The sequence below is a fragment of the Zootoca vivipara genome, chromosome 10 (assembly GCF_965207765.1).
Source record: "Zootoca vivipara chromosome 10, rZooViv2.hap1.1, whole genome shotgun sequence".
Classification (NCBI taxonomy): Eukaryota; Metazoa; Chordata; class Lepidosauria; order Squamata; family Lacertidae; genus Zootoca; species Zootoca vivipara.
In genome coordinates this window covers 14,455,317-14,475,288 of record NC_142593.1, presented here as the reverse complement: position 1 = coordinate 14,475,288, position 19,972 = coordinate 14,455,317, and the positions used below count along the sequence as shown (strand labels likewise).

Below are 19,972 nucleotides of genomic sequence, written 5' to 3'. Positions count from 1 at the left end.
CAATTGGGTTGCTTCTAGACATGATTGATTGCAACCTACACCTTGTTCAATTTCCATGAATCCTTGTAATGAGAAACTGTAAGACAACCAAGAGGAACTTGAAAGTGCTTCTTTCAAAGCTGACTGCCAAAGAGTTGGAGGGGAAGTTGTTTGCTTAAAAGGTGACCCACAGCACTAGAGAATGAGCATCTGGACTTTTCATTGATTGTGGTGGGAACTGCAGGTGCAGAACTTGAGCTCAATCTACTGGGAACTTCGTCTATGGACAACCCCACTGAATTTAGTTTGTTTTCTTTGACGCCTTGTTTCCAATTCTACTTTACTCAAATTAGATTCCTTAACTGCATTTGGCCAAGCCATCCTTCTACAGTGGTACCTTAGTTGTTGAACGGCTTGGCTCCCGAACAAATCGGCTCCCGAATGCCGCAAACCCGGAAGTAAGTGTTCCGGTTTGCACACGTTCTTTTGGAAGCCGAACTTCTGACGCAGCTTCCATGGCTTCTGATTGAGTGCAGGAAGCTCCTGCAGCCAATCGGAAGCCGTGCCTTGGTTTTTGAACGGTTCCGGGTGTCGAATGGACTCTTGGAACGGATTAAGTTCGACAACTAAGGTACCACTGTATACATGAACACAGGGGTGGTGAAATGGCATTCCCTGCCCTTCAAATTCTTTTTTTCTGAAACAAGAAAATAAGACAGGAAGCCAAAGTGTGGGATTAAGCTAACATCTAAATTTGGACCTCACATTACCGGTAGTGTCACAATGGCATCTGGCTAAGTTCAGGTGCCCAAGACTAGCAACATTGCAGTATAATTAAAATTAATAAATAGAAGTACACCACCCCCACACAAATATATTACTGGAAAAACTTCACTATACACAGAACACAACTGAATACATTACATGTTATTTTACCCTCTGGTATAAATTAAGATGTATGATATTAAGCATCAGCAGTTACTGAAAATGGCATATGCATACATCCTAATATAGCAGGCACTAATTTTTCCTAGGCATGTTTCTGTTCTAAATGTAGTTTCCAGGCTGTGTTTCGGAAAAGTGCACTGTCAACCTACTCTACAGAGGAAAAAGTCAAGCCAGCAGATCCATTCATGGAGGCAAAGACTGCACAATGATCTCGATAAAGTGCTGAATGGGATTTTTGATGCAGACATATGGTAGGTGCTAGCAAGCTGTGAAAGACTCCTGTCTGGGGCTGAATGCCGCTGGTGCATATGTGGAGGCGGCCATGCACAGAAACAAATTAAAGCTGCAGAAAATGTCAGTGAATAGAGATCTGTTAAATGGATGGCTATTAACAACAGAGGCAAACAGCAGAATTGTTATCCATACTCCGGTGACGCAAAAAAATCACATACTTTGGGGATATTCTTTCTTTCTCCACAAAGCCCTGCAGAAATGCATTTCTGTAAGTAAAAGGTAAAGGTAAAGGACCCCTAGACAGTTAAGTCCAGTCAAAGGCAACTATGGGGTTGTGGCGCTCATTTCGCTCTATAGGCCAAGGGAGCCGGCGTTTGTCCACAGACAGCTTCTGGGTCATGTGGCCAGCATGACTAAGCTGCTTTTGGCGAACCAGAGCAGTGCACGGAAATGCCGTTTACCTTTTTATCTACTTGTACTTTGATGTGCTTTAGAACTGCTAGGTTGGCAGGAGCTGGGACAGAACAACGGGAGCTCACCCCATTGTGGGGATTCAAACCGCCGACCTCCTGATTGGCAAGCTCTAGGCTCTGTGGTTTAGACCACAGCGCCACCCGCATCCCATTTCTGTAAGTATGCAGTTTAAATGGGAAGGTTCATCTGAAAGTTGCACGAGCCTGCTACAGTCTGAAATATTTGAGGTAGGCAAGGATCAGGCTAACTCTCCCACCCCCTTAATAAACTGGTAGTAATGTTTATTCATCAATTATAGTGATGCGGGTGGCGCTGTGGTCGGCAGTTCGAATCTACGCAACGGGGTGAGCTCCCTTTGCTCGGTCCCAGCTCCTGCCAACCTAGCAGTTCTAAAGCACACCAGTGGAAGTAGATAAATGGGTACTGCTGCGGTGAAAAGGTAAACAGCTTTTCTGTGTGCTCTGGTTTCCATTGCACCAGAAGCGGTTCAGTCCTGCTGGCCACATGACCCGGAAAGCTGCCTGTGGACAAACGCCGGCTCCCTCGGCCTGAAAGCGAGATGAGCGCCGCAACTCCAGAGTCACATTTGACTGGACTTAACCATCCAGGAGTCCTTTAGGTGGTGCTGTGGGTTAAACCACAGAGTCTAGGGCTTGCTGATCAGAAGGTCGGCGATTCGAATCCCTGCAACGGGGTGAGCTCCCGTTGTTCGGTCCCAGCTCCTGCCCACCTAGCAGTTCAAAAGCACATCAAAGTGCAAGTAGATAAATAGGGACTGCTCCGGCGGGAAGGTAAAAGGCGTTTCCGTGTGCTGCTCTGGTTCGCCAGAAGCAGCTTTTTCATGCTGGCCACATGACCTGGAAACTGTCTGCGGACAAACGCTGGCTCTCTCGGCCTATAGAGCGAGATGAGCGCCGCAACCCCGGAGTCAGATATGACTGGACCTGATGGTCAGGGACCCTTTACCTCTACCTTTACCTTTTACCCAGCAATCCAGCTATCCAACTGTCTGGGATGTCACCTGTTTTCATGACGGATGACAATTACAAAAACATCGGGATCAGAAAAAATGAATGGCTTTGTACATTTTTCTGATCTTCCTGATTCTGAAATGGCATTTTTTGAAATGTGTTTTGAACATATACTACCAGATCTTAATTTATACTCACATATATCAATATATCTCCTGCCAACCTAGCAGTTCGAAAGCACGCCAAAGTGTAAGTAGATAAATAGGTACCTCTCCAGCAGGAAGGTAAACGGTGTTTCCCTGCGCTGCTCTGGTTCGCCAGAAGCGGCTTAGTCATGCTGGCCACATGACCTGGAAAAACTGTCTGCGGACAAACGTCGGCTCCCTCGGCCAGTAAAGCGAGATGAGCACTGCAACAACCCTAGAGTCGTTTGCGACTGGACTTAACTGTCAGGGGTCCTTTACCTTTTATATTAATACATAGTCTTGAGCCTCTCTTGTTTTGTACAAAAGAAATAAATAGTTCATAGAATCATAGAATTGTAGAGCTGGAAGGAACCATGAGGATCATCTAGTCCAGGGTTTTCCAACCTTGGCCCTCCAGCTGTTTTTGGACTCCAATTCTCACCATCCCTGACCACTGGTCCTGCTAGCTAGGGATGATGGGAGTTGTAGTCCAAAAATAGCTGGAGACCCAAGGTTGGGGAACCCCGATGTAGTCCAACCTCCTGCAATTCAGGAATCTTTTGCCCAGTGTGGGGCACAAACACACAATCCTAAAATCAAAGAGTTTTAATTTTACACAGCTAACGAGAATGAACACTGAGCATTTCTTAAAGGAAAGTGCGCCATTTCTGTACAGGCACTTTTCAGAATAGAAGCAAATGTCAAGCAATCATTTGCCTTAGGTGGATTAAATGGGAACTCTTGACCTTCTCTGGATGAGCAATTAGCATATAGTGAACACATCTCATAAGACTCTGCACATATTCTAGCTAGCCTGAAGATCTAAGTGCAATTTCCAACACTCAGTCATTTAAATCCTTGGGGGAATTTTAAATTCATCAGCTATTTAAATAGGAATGGATCCACAGCCAGAGCTTGAATATTTGGGTTTATCGGTCCTATCCTAATCATGTTGATTCAGAAATAAGTGTCACTGACTTTAATAAGACTTTGGCCTAGCTATATTTGCGTAGGATTACAGATGTACACACCTTGATCCTAAAATGCTGAGACGTTACACCACCATGTTCAATCAAAGGCACTCCTAAAGTAAGTGTGCATAGCATGTCAATCCTATGCAGAATAATTTGGGGAGCAGATTCCATGCACTTAGTGGAATTTATGTCCAAGGAAACCTATGCAAAATCTGAATCTTCACCAGTGGAAATCAGCAATGTTTAAGGGTCGAAGAAGGCTCAGGCTGAACACACAAGCTGGATAACTTTGTAGATTTGGCTGCAAACATACGTGACCAGTCTTCCAGCAGGCTGCAACAGCAAATGCTCGGCCTATCAGATATAAGGGGGAAGGTTATAAAGGACATGGGACGACCACCATCGGCAACAGAAGCCATTTTAAAAGGTCACAGCATGTTTTCAGCTCATGTTAAGAGAAGTCCACATCCTAGAATCAATACGCAGGCTTTATCGTAAATTGGTTTACTTCATCACAGGCAAGAAGACACTAAAGCCATTGTTTTGTACCAGCTGCCAGGAAATATGCAAGACAAAGAGGAGGATTTGGGAGATTTAAAAAATGTCAAATTACAGTAATTGGATAAATATACACTTCTTAATCTGGACTTTGAAAGCTGTCGGGCTTTTTCTAAAAGAGTACGAGGCAACAACACTCAATGGAAGTTCATAATGAGAACACGTAACAGAGTGTGTGCGTGAGCAAGCTAGAAACCCAAGGTTGGTGCAGGAGTACATGGCGTGGGGGGGGGGAGCCAGATTAGTTTTTATGCCACAGTGGCACCTGAGCTACATATTTTTTGGGGTGCTAGGAACCATTTCTAAGTTACCACTCAGCTGAGGTATGTAGGATATAGCTACAAGGCCTCATGTAGATCCTCTGTTGGTACTGGGATCAATTGTTAGGTCCAGCCGCAAATGACTTTGGGGTTGCGCCGCTCATCTTGCTCTATATGCCAAGGAAGGACTTGCCGATCGGAAGGTTGGCGGTTTGAATCCCCGTAACGGGGTGAGCTCCCGTTGTTTGGTCCCAGCTCCTGCCCACCTAGCAGTTTGAAAGCATGTCAAGTGCAAGTAGATAAATAGGTACTGCTCCAGTGGGGAGGTAAACAGCGTTTCCGTGCGCTGCTCTGGTTTGCCAGAAGTGGCTTAGTCATGCTGGCCACATGACTCAGAAGCTGTCTGTGAACAAACGCCAGCTCCCTTGGCCTATAGAGCGAGATGAGCTCGCAACCCCAGAGTTGTCCGCAACTGGACCTAACAGTCAGGGGTAGCTTTACCATTACTATTTACACACAGAGTGGAGCCCATTCGGTTTTTCCAAGCTGTTTATTCTAGCTGGACATCATCATTTTTATTCTGTTCTAATGTCTCTCACTGCTCCAGTTTCTTACTCTTTGAAATGAGCTTTTAAAAGAAAAAGATAAATCTTTCAGCACTGCCTTTAACCACCTCAGGAGAGTGTAATGAAGTTGTCCCCTGTTTGGCTTCAGCAGGGTGGAATGCCAGCTCTTGCCTCTGTCAGCCCTTAAAACCAATGGGCCATTTCGTCTCGTTGATTACATGCCGAAAACCCCTTTTCCCTTCTATCCTTGACTGTGATCTCTTTGTGAACTGTGTCTTAGAGCATCTGGCCTTCTGCTGCGGTAACAGGATACCAAACTCCTGCTTCGTTGAACAGCGGAGGGCTGGGATGTACAAAAGGGAGGACAGGACGGAAGTCGGTTCAAAGCTTTACATGGAAAAACAGTCAGATGAGCTTCATATTTCAGTACAAGGCTTCAGAAAGCTTTCAATTACCAAGCAAGCTCCTCTTAATCCTTTCATGCTTGAAGCTGGCTCCCCAACCCCCAGCAACAGTTTCCCAGCTGCCAAGTGACTGGTTAAAAAAGAGAGAGAAGAAAGTAACAACTCCGAATGAATGATATTTATTGCAGGGCTCAAGAGGCAAAGTTTCGTATAGGAGCATCAAAGGATGGCTTGCATGTATTTTTATATTGCATGTTAACTTTTATTTCACTAGATTATAGCATTCCCTGCATTTTCTCTTAAAGTACATGTTCAATATGTGCACGACTGTGTTTAGGTGTAACACGCCAACCCAGAAATGTCATAAAGATGTCACTGAAATGCCACTAAAAGGGCAGAATGGGAGTAGGGGGTTTGCAGGCTTCTTCAACGGGTTTCCATTATACACAGTTTTACTGATGCCTACGATGCCTCGGAACATAACCCTCGCACACCAACGCCGGGTATAGGGGGCGTTTTGAACCAGAAGCCCCAGCCCCCCCAATATTCAGGGGGCCGACACCCCCCTGCCACCGCCCTCTGGGTGCCTCACCCCCCACCCGGGAGGGAACGAGTGAGGGGGAAGATTGCTCTCCGTGTGTACTGCCCCCCAGCGCATGCCCTGCAACATGTCCCACTGGGTGGGACATGACACGTGACATCACGTGGTGCGTCACGTGTGGTGTAGTGGTTAAGAGCGGTAGCCCCGTAATCTGGGGAACCGGGTTCGCGTCTCCGCTCCTCCACATGCAGCTGCTGGGTGACCTTGGGCTAGTCACACTTCTCTGAAGTCTCTCAGCCCCACTCACCTCATAGAGTGTTTGTGTGGGGGAGGAAGGGAAAGGAGAATGTTAGCCGCTTTGAGACTCCTTTGGGTAGTGATAAAGCGGGATATCAAATCCAAACTCTTCTTCTTCCTCCTCCAATGTGGGGGGGGGCGCAAGTTGGCACCCCTGCCCTCACATAAATGGGGGGCTACCTGTATATAATCCTTTATGATCCAGTAAGAGGTAACATGATTCTTTGTTATAAGAACACGGTAGTAACTTATAAAGTAACCCATGACTCTATTTTTAAATTTATGTGCACCTGAGCACTAGAAATAAAAATATCTACCTGGAAATTCATGCCCAAATTCCTTATATTACTGACACCCAGAGTATAATCCAGAAACCATTCACTCTTTACTATGTACTAAAGTCTGTGAGTATACACAAAAATAAACCTTTTCTAGTCTTGCGATCCATGTCACTGAGTTTAATCTTCCAGAAGTTCTACAGTGCTTTCCACAAGAAGCAGCAATGCAGCAATGGGCTGTCCATTTCATATAGGACTCCATGATAACATACGTTTCTGTCACGTATGTATGCAGCGTGTTTTACTCCTTCATATTACGTTTAAGCAGTTCTCAGATAACAGAAGAGAAAAAGAAGAAATGACATTTATCGGATCAATGAATGATCATTTTTTTTGTCACGATGGAGCTCCTCCAAGCCAGGAAAATTACTAGTTTTCCCACATATTATTAAGACAAAGCAAATTTGCCTGCAACACCTATTCTCTCCTTCATTCATGAATGGATTGGCAGTTATATTTTTGAAAATACGGGACTCATTCCACATGTGCAAACTTAGCTAAATGTAAAATGAAAGGGCAGTTTGAATTAAAGCCAAAAATACAAAATCTGATGTGGAATTCTGGACATGGAAAGAACTGCCACCTAATAAACCAACTTACAAATCTGCCCTTGGTCTAACAGGGATGAGAACCTGTGGACCTTCAACTCCCATAATCCCTGACAATTATTATTATTATTATTATTATTATTATTAGAAATTATATACTGCCCTATAGCTGGGGATCTCACTACAGGTTCTCATCCCTGGACTAACATCATTAGCTTAATGACACTGTTATCCTCTTGTGCAGAAAATATAGGGTAACTCTTATCTATTAGTGTGTTTGAAAGTTTAAAAGCTGGCATTGGTTCATCCAGCTCAGTACGGTGACTGGCAGCAGAATTTCAGATGGGTGTCTTTTCTACTTGGAGATTCCAGGAATGGAAACTGAGACCTTGTGCAGGAATCTCACTTAAGGAAGGACATGCACTTATTTTTATTACTTGCAGGGCCAAATGTAACATCAAATGAAGGTTTGAGCCCTGTTTTGCAGGGTAGCTGTCAGGCGTCAGGGAATCCTACTCCCCCCCATGGTAGGCTGCCAGGAATAGATAGACAAGAAAGGCTCTTACCAATGTCTTTTATTCAATATTCACAGAGAGAGGCTTAGAAATGCAGCCTCTTGGAGTAATGGCATTGCTCTGAGTAATCTCCACCCACCTTCTCTCCTCAATCGTCAACAGCAGGCATAGGCAAACTCGGCCCTGCAGATGTTTCGGGACTACAACTCCCATCACCCCTAGCTAACAGGACCAGTAGTCAGGTATGATGGGAGTTGTAATCCCAAAACATCTGGAGGGCCGAGTTTGCCTATGCCTGGTCAACAGCATCGCACACCTTATGGTAGCCACTTAAGGCCGTTTGCTCTCCTACTTTCAATGCTTGCCGGGTTCTGGGAGAAGAGGGATCTGGAATGCTTTCTAGTAATAATGTATTGACCAAATGCCCCTCTGGCTCTGCCTTCTCCTCCTCTCCCATTTCCCAACTTCACCCCTCATCTACCTATGAGCAGTGACCTCCCGCAAACGACTGCTGTAAATCTATATTGTCTTCCTCTTCTCTGGAAGGCTGAGGAGGGGGAGGCAGTCTACACCATTCCTCCTCTATCCAGTCCCTGACAGCAGCACAAACCACACTTCGTTGAAAAAGCAAACCATGATATGCCTTAAACCAGGAATGATAGCAGGCGATTGCCATGCATAAAAGTACAACAAGAAGGAGAGAGAATTTGTCCATCTGAGGCTCATCCCAGTCTCATGCACATGATGCTAGACCATAGTTTAGTGGTTGCTTCTGAAGCAAATCAGTGCTTTCTTGGCTCCAGCTGGGAGGAAAGAAGAAAGTCAAAATTCTACACGAGTCTGATACATCAGAATAAAATATTATTAAAAAGTGGGCGAGTGCTGTGCTTTTTTTGGCTAGTGAACTGCAACTTCCTTTGGAAGACTGACTTTTGCAGCATTTCATAGCAGTAGATAAGGCATGCACCGTCAGCAATGCACATTGCAAATGTAGTGGTTTTTTTCTTCTTCCGTTGTTGCAGTAATATATAAACCGGTCCGCCTTCAGAATGCCTATTCACTGTATCACTTCCGTTACATTTTTATGACTGATTTTGTGAGAACAGAATCTCTGCTATTTGGTTAAAACTTCTGCAGCCTGCAGGAAACAAGCCTCTTTTATACTGCTCATACAATTCTTATCTATAGCACTGTGGTCTTTTAACAGGAAAAAAGAAATGAGAAAAATTTAATCTCTCCCACTAGGGCTAAAAAAGAAAAGAAAAAAGATGCCTCTTATCAAAAGGAAGATCAAAACATCATGCAAAGCCTGGCATGTGAATTTTCATTTTCCTGGTTCCATTTCCTCACAATTATAAAGTGTGCATCTGACCTCATAAACTCCGCTCTAGGATTATTGTTCCAAGCGGGAAAAGATCTTAGGCTAGACTGTGAAATAATGAAAGAGGACCTATAATGACTGGCCTATGTTTAAAAAAGCTAGGCTCTAGGTTTGCTCTGACAAATGGAGCCCAAGTATGTTGTGGGAAGATAAAAAGGGAAAGGAAGCTGTAAACTGAAGCCTTCAAGCCCACCTGCTTTGTGCAATGAATGAGGCATGAGGCTAATGTAAAGTCAAGGCTGACTGGCACAAACCCATGTTCTCCGCAAAGCAAAACAAAATAAAAGCTACAAGAGAATGGAGGATTTAGCATGTCACAGAAGTCGTCTTGTTCAACAGCTCATTGAAAGCTGTACCCAACAGAAACATGTCTACTCTCTAATTTCATCAATAGAACTCGGCAGTGCAGGGCTGCCATCCATGAAGAATGATGGTGGGATACTTTTGGGCAGCCATGCTGACTCCTCAATTTTTACACTAGTGAGGGGGGGGAGTTACTTTGGAAGGAATACTGGTAAAAACAGTGAAGCTACAGGCTTGGGGTGAGGGTCTGGAGCAGGGGTCGGCAACCTAAAGCCCATGGGTCACAAGCACCCATGGGGGTCGTTTAACCAGCCCATGGACCCCCGCTGCCCACTCGGTCGGCTCCCGTGCACCGCGCTAAACCGGCGCGGAGCAGAGCAGGAAGCGCCTTCCACAACACTGGCTGGCTTCTCATTGGCTGCAGGAAGCCAATTTTTTATTTAAATTAGATTTCAGCAGGGAAATGTCCCTCAGACCTTGTGGGGGGCCAGACTATATTTTGAAAAAAAATAAAATGAATGAATTTCTATGCCCCACAAATAACCTAGAGATGCATTTTAAATAAAAGCAACTGTCCATGGGCCGCATTTAGAAGGCGATTGGGCCGGATCTGGCCCTCTGGGCCTTAGTTTGCCTACCCATGAATTAGAACTTTGTTATGGCAAGCCTTGCAGTACCAGTCGAATGTTTACTGGGAAGGATAACTGAAAAGTCCCCAATGATAAAATAGTTACAAGTATTGTGAATTTTCTTTTCCTGAATTTGGTTACTATTGTTCCTTTGTTTTTTCCTCCACTGAGCAAACAGACACAAACATATTTGTTGCTTCTTGATTTCATCCGCTTTTTTCCTTTGGTCAGAGGGAATGTTCATTTCTCCATAGGATGTTCAAAAAGCAAAGCTTCTCCAGCTCTGGAAGGGTTAATGTTCAATTTCAACTTCCCCAGTCACTATTTATTCTCAAGAAATGTCACATTCCATTTGTGCAAAGAACATTTTCCATCCAAAAGGCGAAATTGCAATAAATTGGGCTCTAAAATCTATTTATTTACTCAATGCTATCTTGTGACCATTTACTTATCTTAGTAGACTTACAGTCCACCCCCCCCTGCAAAAGTTGCATTTACCAATAATCAAAAATGTTGGGTTGATTTTGGGCTTCTGCTGTATAAGACGCATGTTCAAGATGCCACTGTCTTGTTATCCAAACTTAGCTGCTTAACTGAAATCTAAAGCTCACGCCACAATGACTTTAGGGTACCACAATACTTTGTCAAATCAAACTAACCATGAAACTTGTAACTGCCAGAAAGAAGACTTGGATGAAACTGCCAGTCACCTTCAGACTGCAGTCCTTTGGCAAGAGGTTAAAGGGCTACTGGATGGCTAGGCCTCCTCCTTGCCAGGAAAGAACATCATGACAAAAAGATGACAGCATGGCTCAAGCCATCAGTTGGAGACTGAACAGAGGAAAACAGCTTGATTTCCTGCTCCCTGCCCGAAATAATACTCTCCTTCAACTGCCATTTACCCTTGCATTACAAAATCTGAAGGGAAGCATATTCTGGACTGTCAGGGGCTGCTGAACTGTGCTGCACGGGCATAGGGATTTGTTCTGTTATATTACCAATTTGTTAGGTTAGTGGCAGAGTTTTGCACGTAGAAGATCCCAACTTAAACCCCAGTCATCTACAGGAAGGGCTGAGAAAGACATCTGCCTATCAGTACAGACAATACTATAATAATAATAATGATAATAATAATGATAATAATAATAATAATATTTATTGCTGATACTCCGCCCATCTGGCTGGGTTTCCCCAGCCACTCTGGGCGGCTCCCAACAGAATATTAAAAACACGATAAAAAAAATCAAACATTGAAAACTTCCCTAATCAAGGCTGCCTTCAGATGTCTTCTAAAAGTCAGATAGTTGTTTATTTCCTTGGCATCTGATGGGAGGGTGTTCCACAGGGCGGGTGCCACTACCAAGAAGGCCCTCTGCCTGGTTCCCTGCAACCTCACTCCTAGCAGTGAGGGAACCGCCAGAGCTAGATGGGCCAAACAGCTTTCTATGAAGCAAGGCTCCACTGTTGTAGACAAGCATCCATGCAGCTTTGAGTAATCAAACATATGCTGCCCCTACCATGATTGAGTAAGTTATTTTTATGTTGTCAGTTTTTCAACCAACTTTCTATAATTCACTGTATAGCTTACTCTGAATTCTCATCACCACGGCTCCATTTTCAAATTCCAAAAGGAAAGAAGTGACCTGTAATAATATCGTATTTCAAAAGAAAGGAAGAGACTGCTGCTTCAGCCCAGAGAGCAGACTGGAATTTTATGTGCAGTCCAATTTATTTAAAATAATTGTATGCACAACCTGCAAGTCTCAGACCATAAGTAACCAGAAGAAGAAAAATTGGCTGATGTGACTAATGTTTGGCCAATAAACAAACCAGCGTTAAAACTATAAAGTGGCAATACAAAAAAATCTGTCCATGGGGTGACTTTTAAAAACATTAATTCTTGATCTACATTTTACAATCTACTGCAATGTTTTTTTTAAAAATATAGTGTTCTGTATATTTATTCCGCCCCCCAAGAAGTCTCCGTTAAAGCAAAGAACAAAATGCATGCTGTAAATATTCCTTCTGAAGTATGCAGAGTCCTACAAAGGAGCCAAACCATTTGTCCTATTGTTCTCACCCATGTTCTTTGCTGGAAAATGAAGGTTTTAATTACTGTTGCCCTCTTGCTGCCCTTCATTCCCCACCCCCCTGCTTCTAAAAACAACCCAAATGTATAGCTTTTCTTTTGCTTCATCGAAGCTGCAAATCTGTTGTGATCCTGGTGTAAAAACAGACATCATTAAAGCAAAGCTTTGGAGGGCATGCCCCGTTTACTGACCTCGACCAGCGGCCTTGGTTTGCGCTCTACTGCAAACCTGAAGTGGCAGAGTTCACAGTAAGTGGTATTCGAAGACGACAGCCAGTGCTCCAGGCAGCTGCGATGTATAGTCCCCAGGGTTCCTGTACATTCACAGGGAGAAAGCAAGTCTTCTTGACTGCTGCCTTCGTGGCAAATTCTACACATTGGTCGGTCATTGAAAGGGCTAGAAGACAAGGAAGAGGGATGGTGGGTTAGGATCGGAGTCACAGAGTGGAAGGAATAGGATGATTATCTGGCCCAACCCCATTGCCACGCCAACTCATTGTGCACACAATAACAACGCTTTTCCACAGTAACCGCACCATACAACAGTATACACCATCCCCAAACTCGGCCCTCCATATGTTTTGGGACTACAACTCCCTCCATCCCTAGCTAACAGGACCAGTGGTTAGGGATGATGGGAGTTGTAGTCCCAAAACATCTGGAGGATCGACTTTGGGGATGCCTGGTGTTACGAAAGTCCTCTACTTTCCGTCTTTATTGTACAACCTACTTCTCAGATTGTGCAAGGCTTTAATGGGGATGTCCTGAGGTAAAGTTCACCTCCCACTATCCCAGTTTTTCTCCTTATAAACCCCCTCACAACGCTTGGAGTTTAAAGGTAAAATGAAAGTGCTTTTCCAGCCCAAAACGTGGCACGGTTTCTTTTAAGCTCTGAGGGGGAAATATGAGACTATTCTTAATGTACACAACAGTAAGGGGTTCTCCTCACTCGAAGCTTTCCTCCCACCTGAGGAAACTTTGTGTCACCCTCGAACCAGTCTCCTCTTCCTCCTCAACTTGGTGCACTCAAGCGACTGCAACCTATCCTTTCTGCCTTAGATGAGGGGTTTTGTCCTTTTAATGAGTATCCCCACCAGATGAGCAATAGATACCTCTGCTGGAAAGATCACACAGACGATGGTACGGATGGAACTTTAATTTAACATTTCATGTCTTATGAACTTAACGGTTGCATTCAAGGTTCATGTGTACAAACATGTGGTTTCAATGGAACTGTTCTTGTTAAACATATAACTTCGAACCTCACCAATTCCTCACCTAACACTACTCTATAAACCTATTCTACCATCACCCAAGCTCACACTCTCCTGCTTCATCTCCCTCCCTCTCCCAACTGTCAACTGTCACTAACTGCCATTTTCTCCTAATAGAATGTTCGTAACCCCGCCCCCACAAGCATGCGATGTAACTCAGGGTAGGAGATGCATTAACCCTTATACATCCAGGCTGTGACCAAATATATCATCCCAGGGTTACTTCGTTACACCTGGTATACAAGGTAGCTTCACTCATTGAGAGGACTCAGGCACACCCCACCCCACATAAAGAGGTGTATCTCCTCCATCTCCACTAGCTAACGTGACCTGGGGCGACATTTTTTCTCACCCGCAAATATGGAGAACAACCAACTGCAGAGCAAATTCTGAGACACAAACTATCTAGAGAGGTGTAACATCTTTGGTTCCATAGTATAGTTTCCACCAGTGTTTTGTTTCCAGTTTCTGTGCTGCAATGTACACTGCAATTCAGCCAGGTAACAACAACAACAACGGCTCCCAATAGAATATTAAAAACATGATAAAACAGTAAACATTAAAAACTTCCCTAAACAGGGTTGCCTTCAGGTGTCTTCTAAAAGTCAGATAGTTGTTTTATCTCATTGACATCCGATGGGAAGGCGTTCCACAGGGCGGGCGCCACTACCAAGAAGGCCCTCTGCCTGGTTCCCTGTAACCTCACTTCTTGCAGTGAGTGAACTGCCAGAAGGCCCTCAGCGCTGGACCTCAGTGTCCGGACTGAACAGTGGGGGTGGAGACGCTCCTTCAAGTAAGTATACTGGGCTACCTGAGTTTGATTTCTGCATTACATGGGGTTAGACTTGATGACCCTCATGGTCCCTTCCAACTCTACAGTTCTAGAATTCCACCTCCCTCAGCTTAGAATCATAGAATCATAGAGTTGGAAGAGACCACAAGGGCCATCCAGTCCAACCCCCTGCCAAGCAAGAAACACCATCAAAGCATTCCTGACAGATGGCTGTCAAGCCTTTGCTTAAAGACCTCCAAAGAAGGAGACTCCACCACACTCCTTGGCAGCAAATACAACTCTTGAACAGCTCTTACTGTCATGAAGTTCTTCCTAATGTTTAGATGGAATCTTCTTTCTTGTAGTTTGAATCCATTGCTCCATTTCCACTTCTCTGGAGCAGCAGAAAACAACCTTTCTCCCTCCTCTATATGGCATCCTTTAATATATTTGAACATGGCTATCATATCACCCCTTAACCTTCTATTCTCCAGGCTAAACATGCCCAGGAAAGCTCCAGCCACATTGATTCATTTGTCTCTTCTAAGATAATCCACTTTCCTTTTATAGGTTTTTTTAAAAAAATAATCCTTCCCTCAATCCTTATTCGTAAAAGAGTCTGGGTAGCCTAAGGAGCACGAAAAACAGGCAAGCACATACAGAGATATAAAGAATCAAAATGGTGGCAGATGAGCTGGTGGTCTTCCACAAATGGGGCGCTTGCAGTCGCTTTGCTCCTCCGCAGTCCTTGCTGTTGCCGCACCACATCAAGCCAAGGTTTGACTGAGTGTGTTGTCTAAACCCAGGCTGATGGTTTAGCTCTCTCTATGGCAGGGGTCAGCAACCTTTTTCAGCCATGGGCCGGTCCATCGTCCCTCAGACCATGTGGGGGGGGGGGCTGAACTATATATCCTATATAATAAAGTGCAAGTGTCTCTGCGTCCAGATTCCCTGTGTCCGCGCTGCTGCGCATATGCCCCACGGACACAGGGATTGGACGCAGAGACTTGATGCACACACACACACACGCACACTCTCCCCACCCCCACCCCTCTGCCTACCGTTTCCATCGCAGTCCTCAGAAGAATCGCGGCCTTCTCCTGGGCGCCCGCTGGCCAGCTGGACTCAGCGGAGCGCCCCGACGAAGCAGCGGCCGTGGGAGGGGCCAGCCGGCCGCCCCATGCGCCGCCACTGCCAAAAAAGGCCGAATGTTCTAGCACCCGTTTATTAAACGGGCTGAATGACACTAGTATATATATATATTTGGGGGGGGGGAATGAACGAATTCCTATGCTCCTCAAATAACCCAGAGTTGCATTTTAAATAAAAGCACACATTCTAGTCATGTAAAAACACCAGGCAGGCCCCACAAATAACCCAGAGGTGCATTTTAAATAAAAGGACACATTCTACTCATATAAAAACACACTGAATCCTGGACCACCCACAGGCTGGATTGAGAAGGCGACTGGACTGCTTCCGGCCCCTGGGCCTTAGGTTGCCTACCCCTGCTCTATGGGCTAACCGTGAGTTTATGTAACCATGGTTTATGACTCTTGGTTTATGACTCATGGTTGCCATGGAGGATTGAAACCATGAGCCCAAGTTTGGATGTCACAATAAACCAAACCTTGGCTTAGCTTGGTAAAGGTAAAGGACACCTGGACAGTTAAGTCCAGCCAAAGGCGACTCTGGGGTTGCAGCGCTCATCTCGCTTTCAGGGCGAGGGAGCCGGCGTTTGTCCACAGACAGCTTTCCAGGTCATGTGGCAAGGGTGACTAAACCACTTCTGACGCAACAGGACACCATGACAGAAACAAGATTGCACGGAAACGCCATTTACCTTCCTGCCACAGTGGTACCTATTTATCTACTTGCACTGGCGTGCTTTCAAACTGCTAGGTTGGCAGGAGCTGGGACAGAGCAACAGGAGCTCACCTTGTCACGGGGATTCGAACCACTGACCTTCTGATCAGCAAGGACCAACAAAGAGCAAAATGACTGTGACTGGAACTCAGCATGTTTGTGCTGAGCTAAATGTGCCTCTGAGATTCACTAATGATAACTCTTCCTTAGAAGGGCAGGGTGCCTCTCCTCAACAAAGCAAGCTCTTCCTACTCTTGCTTACCACCAAACAAGAACAAGAGACAGTGCACCTGATCTTGGCAAAGCCAAATCCAGCCAGCATAAAAGAAAACTGGAAGTACAGATTGAACCTTTCAATGTACTTGGAAGAAGAGAGTAGCAGGGACAGGAACTGGTTCTACCTAGAAGAGGAGAGGTGATAGCTATGACACAAGGAAGAGAAGACAAGACAAGCAAAAAGGAAGTTAGGGATCGATACCTGCTAGGGATCATATGTTAGCTGGCAAAATTCTATCAGGAAGTAGAATTGCTACCTCCACAGAAAGTAGACTTTCTAAAGACAACAAGAGAGCTTGTGTTTCCATCTAGATCTGATAGCTGCAGAAGCTGTCTAGAGCATACATCATAAAAACCTTGTACTTGGCAAATGACGCATAGGTAATGTCAGAGAGTGAATGTTTAATCCCGTCTTTAAGGCACCACCTAAGGTTTCACTTGGAAGAGAAGATACTGTTTTAGTCATGTTTGTTGTGATTTTAAGTTTATCCTTCTTGAGCATACACTATGTACAATAACCAGAATGAATACAGGAATGGAGAACAGATTGAAAACGCTTAGCCTGTTCAACCTGGCCAAAAGGAGTTGTAGAGTGCATATAACTGCACACTATGAATACACTAGAGAGGAGAGAGAGCCTGAGAAAGGCCATGGGTATAAAAACTAATGGCTATACATGGTCCATTAAAAATTAAAACTTGGGAGCAGAATATGGTTTCCAAGGAAAAGAGGCGAAAAATTCTTAAACAGACTGCAAAATAGTCATCTGAGCAAAGAACCTCGCTGATCTCAAAGAACATTAACAAAGGATTTTCTTTTTTAAAATATTCATGCTTTGTGCACAGTAATGGCTAGGAGGTGTTCTTTTGCCGCCCAAGACTTGAAGTATACCCTGCCATTTTTACAGCATGCAACAGTTTGCACAGTAATGCTCTGCTACTGCTATAGAGAGGAGAGCAAGACTGTGCATATATTGTTCAGTCGGTGGGTGGTAGACATGAAGGTCCCAATGCCTTTTAGTGCATTTACTGTATATCCTAACTGTGCTTGTGAGAAAACAACCTAGGTTGGTGTGTCCCAATGGACATAATTTGGGAAAGTCACTGGCCTGGTTCAAATGTAACATTATCCACGAACTCCCTCCTCTCTTAAGCATTAAAAGCAGCACTTCCGGAGTGTGTTAAACTACAGCTTAAAGTCCAAATCAAAAGAAGTTACAGCTTGAGCCCTGGTTAAAAACAAGCCATAAAAAAGTAAAGGTAAATGGACGCCTGACCGTTAAGTCCAGTCACAGACAACTCTGGGATTGTGGCGCTCATCTCGCTTTGCTGGCCAAGGGAGCCGGCGTTTGTCCGCAGACAGCTTCCGGGTCATGTGACCAGCATGACTAAGCCGCGTCCCTTAAAAACAAACCATAGTGCTGTGGTTTGGTCAGAATAAAAAAACTGGTTTTGTTTTAGAATCATAGAATTGTAGACTTGGAAGGGAGCCCAAAGGTCATCTAGGCCAAGGCAGGAATCTCCACTAAAGCATCCACGACAGATGGCCATCCAACCTCTGCTTAAAAACCTCCAAGGAAGGAGAGTCCACAACATCCCGAGGGAGACTGTTCCACTGTCAAACCCCTCTTGCTGTCAGAAAGTTCTCCCTAATGCTTAGTTGAAATCTCCTTTCTTGCAACTGGGTATGTTTAGCCAGGAAAAGAGGAGACTGAGAGGAGATATGATAGCCATCTTCAAACATCTCAAGGGCTGTCACACGGAGGAGGGAGCAAGCTTGTTTTCTCCTGCTCCGGAAGGCAGAACTCAAACTCATGGCTTCCAGTTACAAGAAAGAACCAAGGAAGGCCTGATCCAACTTTTGCCAAGCCAAGAAAAGGAGAGTGTCTGTGTATATTTTCAAACATTGTTTTCTTTCTTAAACATTACCATTGGTAAGATACTGCTCTATGACACTGGTGCAAATCGGGATTTTTTCTGTGCTTAGCTGTCTTATTCCTTATTCAGACTTACATCAATTAAAAATAGCTTAGCAATATGATCCTCTTCTGCTTATTTTAAGTATTTCCATTTCGAGACAGTATACCGTAGTGTAGCTTCTCCCAACAGGGTGGCATTTTAGTCCACCATTCTCATCGGCCTCAAACCAGCATGGTCCAAACCTGCTGGGTGGACCAAAGTTGGGGACGGCTGGTGTAGTAGGTTTGGAGGCTCAAATTCCCTCTCTGTCATGCATCTTTCAGGGTAGCCTTCGTGCACAGCATCACCTCTCATTAACCCTGCAGGGTAGTTATTGCAAGGATGAAACAAATCTCCTTGGAGAAAAAGCAGGATACAAATAGGATAGATAACTAACTAACTAACTAACTAACTAACTAACTAACTAACTAACTAACTAACTGCACTTTTTTAAAAAAAGCACACATACTGCTATAAAAAGTATTAAAAAGTATTAATTTATTACTTATACCCTGTCGATCTGGCTGGGTTTCCCCAGCCACTCTGGGCGGCTCCCGACAGAATATTAAAAACACAGTAAGACATCAAACATTCAAAACTTCCCTAAACAGGGCTGCCTTCAGATGTCTTTTAAAAGTCAGATAGTTGTTTATTTCCTTGGCATCTGGTGGGAGGGAGTTCCACAGGGCGGGCGCCACCACCGAGGAGGCCCTCTGCCTGGTTTATTGCAAGGCAAATCTATGAATTTAAACATGTAATTGAAGCACAGCTTTTCATACACAAAACTTTGTAGAAAGATATCAGCTCGCTCCAGGAGCTTCCAACCTACCCTTCTGAAAAGAAAAGGGCATGACAGGGGTTTTTTTTTAAATCAACACTGGTTGAACAGCATCCCCCCCCCCCAATACAACCATTTCCCTAAATACTACATTCTACACACACTGGCTGATTGCCTACCAATAGACATACCAAGCCATTAGACATTCTTCTAAGTGGACTTAAAAACAAAGCAAAACACGACCACTGCTTACTTACACCATATCAAACTGCTGCCTGCCAGCAGTGAGAAAAATCTCATACAATACCACCCCCAAGACCCACTCCAGTCCATTGACATGAAAAAGAACGGCAAATTCTGTACCTAGGCAGTGGGCATCGTGTTGAATATCAAGTTTGCCCAGCTGCCCAGCTATACAAAAGGTGGTCTAGAAGTATACAATACTCTACACAGAACGCGACAGGCTATATATGAGTTTGGCTCCCAATCTCTCTCACACACATGCAAACGTGAAACGACAGCCCTCACTGGGAAGCAGCGAGCAGCATGCTCAAGTCAGCAGAATGTCACTCCCGAACTTTTCTCTTTCGCATCAGGAGAATTGATGGCCTCTCCATCCCTTTGCCACCTGCCTCTCCCAAGGGTCCCCGCGCCCCCTTCCTTGCGTGAAGCGGAACGAGCTTAATTGTCGGGGATCACGACAAAGTTGCGACACATTACGAACTCGAAGAGGAGTTGAGCTTTTGCTCTCTTTAAAGTGAGCAAAGCCATGCACATCGTTCAGAGAGCATGGCTGTAACAATGCAGAAGAATCGAACGTGCAGCTTCCCACCTGGCTGCCCCTGAAACGGACC

The 19,972-nt window shown here is 44.7% G+C and overlaps 1 protein-coding gene across 4 annotated transcripts in view; it reads right to left on the bottom strand.

Annotated features, from left to right (window-relative positions):
* Positions 1 to 19,972, bottom strand: part of MARCHF3 (membrane associated ring-CH-type finger 3) — a 175,341-nt gene that overhangs the window by 40,411 nt on the left and 114,958 nt on the right. For all 4 annotated transcript variants that reach the window (XM_035100021.3, XM_035100020.3, XM_088653004.1 and 1 more), the window contains one exon: positions 12,387 to 12,591. In XM_035100021.3, coding sequence (XP_034955912.1) covers positions 12,387 to 12,591 — 205 coding nt within the window. The remainder of the gene's footprint in view (positions 1 to 12,386; positions 12,592 to 19,972) is intronic.